Source organism: Muntiacus reevesi, chromosome 5, assembly GCF_963930625.1.
Source record: "Muntiacus reevesi chromosome 5, mMunRee1.1, whole genome shotgun sequence".
In the NCBI taxonomy this organism is placed as follows: Eukaryota; Metazoa; Chordata; class Mammalia; order Artiodactyla; family Cervidae; genus Muntiacus; species Muntiacus reevesi.
Genome location: NC_089253.1, coordinates 114,593,248 through 114,604,482, shown reverse-complemented (window position 1 = coordinate 114,604,482; position 11,235 = coordinate 114,593,248). Strand labels below are relative to the sequence as shown.

General features: G+C 46.7%; 1 protein-coding gene across 1 annotated transcript in view; it reads left to right on the top strand.

Annotated features, from left to right (window-relative positions):
• PROX1 (prospero homeobox 1) overlaps positions 1–11,235 on the top strand; it is a 54,871-nt gene that overhangs the window by 22,672 nt on the left and 20,964 nt on the right. Inside the window, exon 4 of the mRNA XM_065936222.1 lies at positions 549–743. Within this exon, the coding sequence (XP_065792294.1) occupies positions 549–743 (195 nt within the window). The remainder of the gene's footprint in view (positions 1–548; positions 744–11,235) is intronic.

Below are 11,235 nucleotides of genomic sequence, written 5' to 3'. Positions count from 1 at the left end.
AGATCACCCATGACCGAAAACTAAGCGGGTGCCAGATTCCTCCCTTTTTGTGTGAAAGCCACTTTTAGCACTGAATGAGATGGTCGTGTGGTGACGCACATTCTTTTAACCCCCACCCCTGCCCCAAAATCATACTGTGGTGAAGTCATGTGACTCACCATCTCTGGTACTTGAACAGAAGAACTTCCCAGGACTCTCTGGCTTGAACAAATTTCCGTAAGAAGTATACAGATGCAATTGGTTCTACTGCAAGATGAAGAACCATGTTGCAAATAAGATATACTGCTTAGGGAAAATCAGATTTAGAACATGGGGTTTCCATTTGAGGTGTCGGAGGGTGGAGATGCAGTTTTCATTGTTGGTCGATTTTATTATATCCCATGAGAATATCATTGCTCTTGCCTGTCTTGCCACTATTTGAGTGGAATTAAAAAAAGAACCTTTCCAAGTAAGGAGGGGAGGGGGACTTTAAAAATGTTTCAAATGCTTAAAGAATGAAGGGGGAAAATGGCAATGTTCTTATCCTTTTCAACATTTAAATTTAACAGTTCAACAGGTGCATCACCTCTCAGCTCATCAAGTGGTTTAGCAATTTCCGTGAGTTTTACTACATTCAGATGGAGAAGTACGCACGTCAAGCCATCAACGATGGGGTCACCAGTACTGAAGAGCTGTCTATAACCAGAGACTGTGAGCTGTACAGAGCTCTGAACATGCACTACAATAAGGCAAATGACTTTGAGGTAGGAACTCATCTTTATTTTTTGGTCATTCCCCCCTTTTTAAAAAAATTTTTTAAATTTTCTTTAGAAATGTCCCAAATCGGTCCTTTATTTATTTTTTTTTGCCTTGGTATCTCACACAAGTGTCCACCAGTAGGGCAAGAGATAGAGTGGCTATGAAGAGCTCCCCCTGGGTCCTGTCAGAGTCCTGGGAGCTGACCCACTTCTGCTTCCCTTCCCGTCCCCCACCTCTGCTGCTGGCTTGGGAGATGCGTGTGGCCACACACGAGGGAAGTGGACAATCCAAAGAAAATGGCAGCAAGGAACACACACAGAGTGATTCCCTTTCCAGAAAAGAGGTCTCTACCCCAAGAGGTGTTTTGCGCTTTTAGGTTCCGGTTCGTATATATAGGATGCTCTGTTCAGTGGTAGCTTCAAAAATTGCCTCTTAAAAAATCCAGAAGGATTGACTGGGGAGTGATTCCATGGTTTCTAACTTTTGTCAGCATTCATTTCCTTTCTGGAAGAAATGGTGTCAGAATGTACTAAGTACCTATTATAAGAGCTCCATCAACATCTTTGCTTGTCTGTTTCTGCTGTTGTCCTTTTGGGAGGACACCCTCATATGTTCATTTTGCATACGTGTAGCTTCAGAAGCATACTGCTCTCCGTTCATACGGTCTTATACACACTTCTGTATGTCTACAGCCTACATGTTCTAGGTACCTATGAAACAGTAGTGATGATTCCCAGAAAGCAGTATCTATGCAAAAATAAGAGATGTGTGGCTATGAGTAAGGCATTTCTTTGCTGGCTGATGTGATGCCTCAGCAAGCATTTTTCATTGCAACGTGATGACTCTTCATGAGACAACACTAGCGAATCTCCCAGTACCCACAAAGGCATTTTGCTGAGCCTTACTGGCTGGGGCAACAATGGGTGGAGGTGGGAACGGGGCAAGGGTTCTGCAGGCTGATCCTCTGATGATCAAGAGTGGACAGGCTGTGATTTGATCAAGTTGGTCCTTTTCTAGTATCATCGAGGAGGAGAACTTTTCTCCTACATCTGCTCGTGTGGGGACCTTATGTTAATATTCTTCTTTCCTTACACAGATAGGTAACCCCAGTCCCTACCAAGTTTTCAACACTGAAGGAGAGAGGGAGAGGGACACCTTGGTCTGGCCTCATCAATAACGAACTGACCCCCGCTTCCCCACCGCATGCCCACTTCTCTGAAGGGGCCTGTATCCCAGTGGTTTTAGCAGAGCTGTTTGGGCAGCTTAGAAAGAACTGACTGTAGAAGCTTAGCAGTGGGAAAGTCATGGATTTTCCTTGAAAGTTAGAGTGTTTATATGGCAAGCCACCCATTTCTCTTTGCTATCCAAGACCAGGGTATTTTTCTTGTCAAATGGGACATAAGCATAGTCTTTCCTTGGCTGAACATACTAGAATTGGGGATCCTTCTTGTACGCGTGCTATGCTTAGTTGCTCAGTCATGTCCGACTCTCTGTGACTCCATGGACTGTAGCCTACCAGGCTCCTCTGTCCATGGAACTTCTCCAGACTCTTTGCGATCCCATGCACTTTAGCCCATCAAGTTCCTCTGTCCATGGGAATTCTCCAGGCAAGAATACTGGAGTGGGTTGCCTTGCCCTCCTCCAGGGGATCTTCCCAACTCAAGGATTGAACTCAGGTGTCTTGCATTGCAGGCAGATTCTTTACCATCTGAGCCACCAGGGAAGCCCTTTTGTATTTACTGCCTCACTATTTTAAAGTCTCATAACAGAGACTTCACTATAGTAAAAGATATAGGCTTTACTATATCTACGGAACACCCTAGCAGGTTTCTCCTAAAGCTGAGGAATATGACTGGCTAAGCAATTTTGCATGTCATGTGGAATCTTAGTTCCCGACCAGGTATTGAACCCGTGTCCCCTACATGTTGACAATGGCTAAATGTTTTACAGAAATCTTATTAAAAGCTTCACAGCTCCCCATCACCTTTCTGATAAGTCTATTGCTGTCAACTTTGAGCTAAGAGAATTCAACGGTATGCTGGTGAACTAATTACAGTTTATTATGATAAATATTCATTTGGCAGTGTGCGTCAAGCTTCATAAAAGAATTGCCTGAGATTCATGGGGTGGTTTGTGCATTTTTGCTGAGTAACATACTTGAGAGAACAAATCCTAACAGTGCCCATTCGGATTTTTTAGGGTCGTTTAAACCTTACCTGGTTGGTTTTAATCCCTTACTCAGTGTAAGGGCCAAAACAACACAAACAGGGGATGGCTGGTATCAAGAGGTACCCAGCAAGCTGCTCCATTTAGCATCATCTAAATCCTCCTTTAATATGATTAACATCTGATATTCCTCTCTTTGTGAATCATATCCACTTCCAGCCAGGCCACCTCTCCTTTATCTGCAGTGTCTATTTTAAGACTGCTTCAGCGCAAAGAGTATGGGGCCCAGGGAGCAGTTTTGTCACTTCTCATGTGACTTCAGACAAGTTATTGGACTATTCTGGGCCTTATTCCTCCTTTGGTAAAAAACTAGACTCCTTCCGGAAATGCACTAAACATGAGGCAGGAGCTGGCTTCTGCACTACCCCCTTCACTTACGCATATGTATGCACATACACAGCCTCGCCGCCACTTATGTTCACAGAAGAGTTTTTAATTCAGCCTCTCTTTAGTTTTTAATTTAGTAAGTTTGGGGCACTGGTTAAGAAAAGCTTCAGATGAGATAATCCTTCTCTTCTGTACCTTGGTGCATGGAGGTCAGTGCTTAAGTGAGATGCTTTAAAAGGCACTGTCTTATCGCTGTCGCTTTCCCAGTCTGGGCAGTGGCGCTGAGCAGAGGTAAACCCAGCACCTCGAGCTGATATTTCAGCTGCGGTTGTCCTCACCGCTCGACTTCCCCACTATGTTTCTCCCCCGAAGATCAAGTCAGATACATCTGTAGTCTGAAATGAGCAAGTGAAGAAGATGATGAGGTAGAGGACCGCACACCTGGTTTCTCCTTACACTTTTAAACAGAGATGGGGCCTAGTAGAGAGACCGAAGTTATGTCTACATGACGCCTGAAGAGCCAGTCAATTCAAAGGAATACATTAAACCAACTGAGTATTAGCTGGCCAAGTAGTAAAACATCTTTCTTGATTGCAGTTTTAAATTTCTCAATCAGTTAATCAGTGGCTTGTAGCAATGATGAAATAGCTAACATTTATTGACTGTTTATTCTGTTTATCGTGCATGTGTGCGTGCTAACTCGCTTCAGTCGCATCCAACTGTGTGTGACCCTGTGGACTGTAGCCCGCCAGGCTCCTCTGTCCATGGGATTCTCCAGGCAAGAATACTGGAGTGGGTTGCCATTTCCTCCTCCAGGGGACCTTCCCAGCCCAGGGATCGAACCCTCGCCTCCTGGGTCTCCTTCATTGCACCGGATCCTTTACCACTGAGCCTCCGGGGAAGCCCCCTGTTTATCATGGGCATTCTTCTAAGTGTTCTACCAATATTAACTAATTTAATGTGAGTACTAATGATGATATGGATGTTAACACAAGGAAAACTTCAGCTTGCCTAAAGCTTTATACTGTTTGTAAAGTAGCTGTGAGCAAGTGGGAATAGAGGAGCCAGGGAAAGAGAGCAAGGGTAAGGCTGATGCTTTCTGTCTCTCTCTACCACTTTCTCCTTCCTTCTTGCTCGCCTACGCTTGTCTTTTCAGCTTCCTGCTCCATCTCTGCCTCTGTCATAAGCTTGCTGGTAGCACCTCTGTCACCGCGAAGCCCCACCCCCAGCCCCCGCCGCGGGTGGCTCTCAAGGCTGGAGTGGCTGCTGACCCCTGGCCTATGGGAAAATTAAGCAGATGGGGAAGGTTTATCACTAGCGCAGAAGGAATGGCTTGCATCTCCCTCCTCTTCTAGACCCTTGCATTTCCTGGCCTGTGTGAGTCAGGACCTCCTAAGTGACAGGAGAGGCTGTTCTGCCTTTTGTATCAGTTTACACAATTGCCAAGATTCTTGGCACGGCCTTCAGACTTGGGGTGGTGAGAGCTTGAGAAGACCCAGGGGAGGGGGAAGAAGACACTGTAGTGGGTGGGGAAGGGTGAACCACGCTTTCAGCTGTGCTCAAGGGAAGACAGTTGGCTACGGGACAGGAGTCGGGCACCTCGCTCCCAACGCGAGTCCGCGAAGGTGTGCGGGGAGGCATGTCCGCGACAGGCCGCTTTTCACTCCCGCATCTCACGGTAAATGAGATTGGCAACAATAAATTTGTCTTTCCAGGTGTTATGGTATATATTTCCATGCTTCATTCTCACTTCACTTTGAAGAGCTTCCAAAATTGGTTTTTATGGGGAGGGAAAGGAGGTTTGGGATTCCTTCCCAGTTTTTAAATCACACCGATACTTCTGACTTTAGAAGCATAGGAGTGCAGTTTTATTACTTCTGTGTTTCTCTCACAACTCTGGCGGGGAATGGAGGCGGGTGCGCCCTGTCAGTTTCCAAGGCGCTTTTACACATTTCTGCAAAGAACTCAACGAAGGCAACTGATCCGTGTAAGTCACGGAGGTTAAACGCACTGCTTAAGGAGACCCAGAAGACATCCGCTCTGGATTGACTGTGGCAGGCTGGCCTCCGAGAAAGGCAGAACAACCCAGAGATGGGGGGTCTGGCATGGCCTGGGTGTAGGCTGGGAAGAGAATGTGGTGGGCACCTTCATCCGGGTGGAGCCTTCTGACTGTAGGGGTGCGCACATCCAATTGGATTGCTTTTCTGTTTCCCTCACAACTGTGGCCGGAAAGAAGGCAAGGCTCACTGTCAGTTTCCAGGCCGCACTGAGCGGCCTTTTCCTTCTCCAGTCCTGGAAGCTAGCTCTTCCCTGCCGTGATCAGCCAGGCGTCCCCGGGGGCTATCAGTGACTAGCCAATTAACTGCAGGCTGGGTGCAAACTCCAAAGAAGAGGGACTGACTACCCTTTCCCTCGATAAAGACCCAGGGCTTTGGATGGAAGGCTTAGGAGCAAATAGCAGAGACCTTGATTCATTGATTAGCAGGCTTGTAAATGTCATTTCCTAAGATATGCTTAACTCACCCTGCGGACGCTCCATCCTGCAGCTTGTGGTTTGACTTTTTTTTCCTAGGTATCACATGACAAGCAGGAAGGGTCCTTCTGTTGGCCTGCCTCTGTGTCTTTTCTCCTTAGAGAGAAAATGGAAAGGCAGGACTCCTTACATGCTTCCCCCCCACCAAAACACCCCCCGCAAACTCTTGACACTTAAACACACACACTGCATCTACTCCCTCCACCAGGCACACCCCCATTCCCAGCCCACTCCCGCTTGCCACACAGTGCGTGTTTAAGAAGATTTAATATATTTGGAAGTGTTTCATTCGCCCTGTCATCTCTTTAAAGAAAAATGGGGACAGGTGGATTTAGGAAGCGCTTCCCTCTGCTCCAAAAAGATACTTAAATATGAGTGATCATTTGGAAAACTGGCACAGGAGGAAAACCCTTTTCCTCCTCTTGCAGTCTTTTGGCCTCGAAGCTGAGGCGCCATTTAAATGATCGCACAACGCACTCTTGGTGGGTGGCGAGGAGGGAAAAGAAACCTTTCCCATTTCTTTCCCTGCCAGTGCCCCCACTGACAAGCCAAATTGATCTTTTAAGAGACTAAATGAATGTTCTCTAAATATCTGTACGCACATGGCTGTCTGGGAACAAGCTCCTTGTACGGGATGATTGCCTGAAATTTGAAGGAGGGAGCAGTGAAGGACCCCAGACTGGTGGGGGTGGGGGGCGGCGGGGCGACGTGTGGACCCCAAGCTTCGTTTCTGCACCTCCATCCTTTTGGGATTCAAGGTGTTGATGGGTATAATGAAGCGGGCCCATCGGTTTATCATCTATTTGGTCATGTCGTTGCATTTTTAGCGCCCTGTGTCTTTTTTGTCATCGGGTTACATTCAAGCGCAGTAAGATCAACGTTCAAACCTCCTTACTCAACAGCTTTATTAGTTATAGCATTCCATGACCTTTCTCAACATTCTTAAAGAAAAAGATACAGTGTAATGTCGCTTTACTTTGCTTATTGTCCTTTGTTGGGGGGAACAAAGCGTTTTCTACAGTGGCTATAGCACATAATTATACGGCTTTCAATGGCGGTGTCTTGGCACATATCGAAGTTCAGAGGAGCCTTTAGAAAAAAAAAAAGATGTTTTGTGGCAGCCCAGGGAGGGTCTCATCTTTCCTTCAGAAAATAGTTCAAGGCTCTTCTGTCAAGCTTCCCTACTTAGAGCTTTTTCTCCTCCTGCTTCATAAAGTTTAAAGCGGATTCAGTGGAGTTCTATGATCTATTTCCTTTGAAAGATTGTTCCTCGGCACAGAGAGGCCCTTTGACTTCAAGAGTTCACAGATTCATGTCTTTAGGTATCATATGTCTGACCTTATCAGTTACTCCATTTAATGTCGGAGAAAAAGTCTCAACTCTTTGTGTTTGTCTGTTTTGCCTCTGTGAAATGATTTGGTGAAAAAGACCATCCTTTTTAACACACCACTGAGAGGCCGTTTCTGCTGCAACCTACCCTGTGGCTTTTCTCTCTTTAAAAAAAAAAAAAATTGTCCTTGTGTTTTGTGTATGGATGAGTTCACAGTGAGAATAGAATTATACAAGGGCAGGCGCACACACAAAAAATCTTTTGCTTTCCTCCCCCACCTCCCCCACACCCCCACCTACCAGTGATCTATCTATTGGCTCTCTTGGTGGCTATACCCCGACAGGCAGAGCCATTTAGCAAACACAGAGGGGGCAGCCGCGGTGCTGGGACGGCAGTGGGCTTTTCCCTTGCTTCGACCTACCCCTAAGGCCTTCATAATTAATTGTCCTTCAGAGATGAGGAAAGTTCAGAGACTGTGTGGCGTGATGGCCATTGTCTGACATTCAGTTCTCCTTGCCTCGCCTCTTTCTCTGCGCCCCACAAAGGGTTATCAATAGGAGAAAGGGAGCTGGTTCTCCGCTGAGTGCCGCTGGCGGTGGTTGGAGCTTTCAGGGGGTTAGTATCACTGTGTTCCGCCCATCCTGGATTAAATATCTGTAGAGGTTCTAACCACCTTTTGAAAAGTAGCCTGCTTGTTTCGCCGAGGTTAAACAGACTCATTTAGCAAACCCCAAGCTTGTTCAGAAGTTGGTGATCCCTTTTCACGTGGCAGATAACATTTTCAATCAAATTTTCCTCACCCCACCCTAACCCTGCTCCCAGGATTTGACTGCACTGTAACTGTTTGGTTCTTTTTCAAGCCATAGGGCAGAAAATGGAACAGCCACTCACTCACTTCTCTTAACTGCTTCGGTGTACATTTGCCAGAATAAGTGTTTGGGCAAACACACTTTTTGATGAAGCGTCAGACTTTGGTTCTTGAAAGTAGATTATCCCAGTTTTAAAATATTGTTTCACCTTCAGCGATTGCCTCAAGCCAATTATTTGGTAACATGACAGAAAACAAATAAAAGCTGTCCCCATCGCCCCTCCCCCCACCCCCACCCCCCGCCCTTTCAGCTGAGACGCCAAATAAAGATGCACCGTGGAGACAGCTATTTGAAAAGTAAGGGGAAAAGAGAGCCAGGAGTGATTATTACACTACTGTTCCTGTGAAACAGAGGGAAGCCAAGAAAGCAAATAGAATCCTTCTTCCTAGGAGCAGTTGAACCAGCACGTTAGAAAGGTTTAAGATCATGGGGCAGGAGGGTTCGTGGGGACCTCGAGGCGGAAGGGACCTGTATTGAAAGAGCATCTCCATGTCCCTCAGAGCTGTGTCTCCTGGAGAAAGGGATCTGCAGTATGCCCAGAAGCAATTCTGTCCCCACCGCTCTTTGAAGACGCTTTCACAACAGACCCTTTGCTATTTAGAGAGAACTCTGGATCGGGACGTTGACACAACTAATATAGTCATACCAAAAACGGGGCGGGGGGGGGGGGTCATAAAAAATTTAAGTTATTCTTATGAATCTTTCAGTAGAAGCCATGAAAAGGGACAGTAGTGTAGTCTAGGTCCTTTGTGTTGCCAGCCCTTCTTCCGGCCTCTGGGCTATTGTTCTTTCAGCTCCTCAAACAGACTTTCACTTTTAAACTGACAAAAGTCACTTAAAAGCCAGACAGCTGTCCTAACACACCCACCTTACGGAGCAGGAGTCAGGCCAGGTGACGAGGCCGGCAGAGCGGCCTTGTTTAAAACGGACGGGGCAGCCCCCTCCTGCCTTCATGTCGTTGTGGGGCTCTTTGAGGTGGACTCTTTATTGCTACTGTGTGGCCCTTGCTCCCAGGCTCCCCAAAATATGGCTTGCATTTTCTTTGCAGCAGGAACCCTTGACGACACCCCATGCTCATGTTTATCCCTCAGGCTTGGTGGCTAGGGTCACGGAAGTCGGAGCACAGAGCTTGGCAGAAATCAGAGGGTGTCTGACTCAAAACTCTCTCCCTTCCGTTTCTTCTGTTTCTCCCTTTTTCCAAACCTTTTCCAACCAGTCCAAATCTCTCCTAAGCTTTTCCGATTTCTGTGGCTTCATCAGGAGTAGCTAGGACTGGAGGAAAAAAAAACAAAACAGCCACCGGTGGGTGATGGGTGGCGGGGACAAGCCTCACCTTAGGAAGTGAGACTCCGCTAGAGAGAGGTGGGCACGCGGTCCTGCCCGCATCCCGGGCCTCCGGGCGCAGCCGCAGTGGGCCCCGGCGGGTCCTCCCCGTGTGTGTGTTACAGCCCCCTCCCCGTCACCTTGTGTACTGTCTGGTCTGTGACACTGATGGTGATTATGTCATTATTTTGCTCTGGGGGCCCTGGCACATCTGCAGAGCCCAAGCACATCTTCTTTGTTGCGTTGGCAATCGTCCTGCACCACAAATGCTTCATTAGCCCTGCTGGCGGCCTCCTTGCCAGACGCCGGTGCCCACATCCAGGCTTCTTTTTGCTCCGTTCTTTTGTGTCGCTGATAATCGAGTATTCATCTTCCTGGTTCTTCCCCCCTTTTCCTCGACTTCTGAACTCCAGATGTCCCAGCATGCTTGCCCAGAGCAACACAGTGACTCTGCACCCTTGAACCCGACCCCATCCCTTCCCACCTTCCTGGTCTGCCCTTTCCCAGATGAATCCGTGTGACTCCGAAAAGCGCCCCCAGAGTGAGGGTTGACGTTTTCAAACTTGCGCTTTGAAAAGATACCCAGGGTTTGCTCCCAGGTTATGGTGGTCCTTAGGGTTAGAATGAAGCATTATTAGATATGGCTTCGAGATGGATACCTTTCTCCTCTAGGCTACGTCTCCCCGCCCCTTCCCTCTCCTTGACTATTTTATTCCCTTCTGTGCATTGCCACATCTTACCAATTTTTCAGTAAGCAGTCTAAAGTGTGAGTACAGAAAATATTCTTCATGCCCCGCCGAGCATGTTATAGTCATCCAGAAGGTTCCTTTTCTCTGAATGGAATCTTGATCTCCACTCTACCCACTCCCCAAGTCCCCTCCCCGCTGCCTCTGTCCGCTGTCATACCCTCCCCAGCCCCCAGCGACGACCTATTATTAGATATTGAAAGTGAGGAACGCATGGCTGTTTTGGAAAGGAACTAAAACATTTTTCTCAAGTTTTCTTCTATGTGTCGGACGGAGCCACAGCTTTTGTTAAGGTGTGATGATTTCTACATGAACTGCAGTAAATTTTAGAGCTTAATACCTTGGGCTGTGATGGGTACTACATAATCGGTATGTTTAATTTCCCCTTAAATGTGAATTAATTGATCTGTGTTAGTGTATTATGAGGAGTTTCTCCAGTAGAGAGTTTAACCAATTTTATCCCCGCACCACTGCAACATAAGAGGTTTCCAGTGTCTCTATGTTTGAGTAAAATGTAGATTTTAATTTTAAGGTATACAGAAAGGAAAAATAAGTTCATAAGTTTATTCAGAATCCTAGGACAAAGACCCTGGTAAGGATCGAAGAAAACCCCCTTCGAGGCATGAGTTGCCGTTTTGTAGTAGGTTTTCGAGCTTTTCTAGTCGCTAAGCCCTGGTCTGAATATTAGGAACAAAGCTAGGTCACAAAGGGAGGAGAGAAGTGGGCAGATCATTAGGCCACCAGCCCTGGGCAAGGAGCATGTCAGGAGAGGCGGGTACCTGTCGTTGATTGCATCATTTTCAAAAGATTCAGGGTGTCCCCAGAACATTCTTAACCTCCCATTATTAGATCATTATGGTTTTATCACCCTTGGGTTTATTTAAACCTTTTATAAAATCTAACTTCATTCTCAGAGTACACCACTCCTCAAGATAATAATTCTCTAAATGTATTACCTGCTGTGAAAATTGTATCTTCTTTTTATGGCTGTTAAAGTGATTTCCCTGGAACTCCAAAGGGGTAGCCCTGGTTAGAATATCCTGGGATTTACGAACAGTACCGGGGCCATATTCTCCATTTCCTATCTGATTTTATAGACTTTGATCACTACTCCCTCTTAATCTTCATCTCTCCAGATTAAGG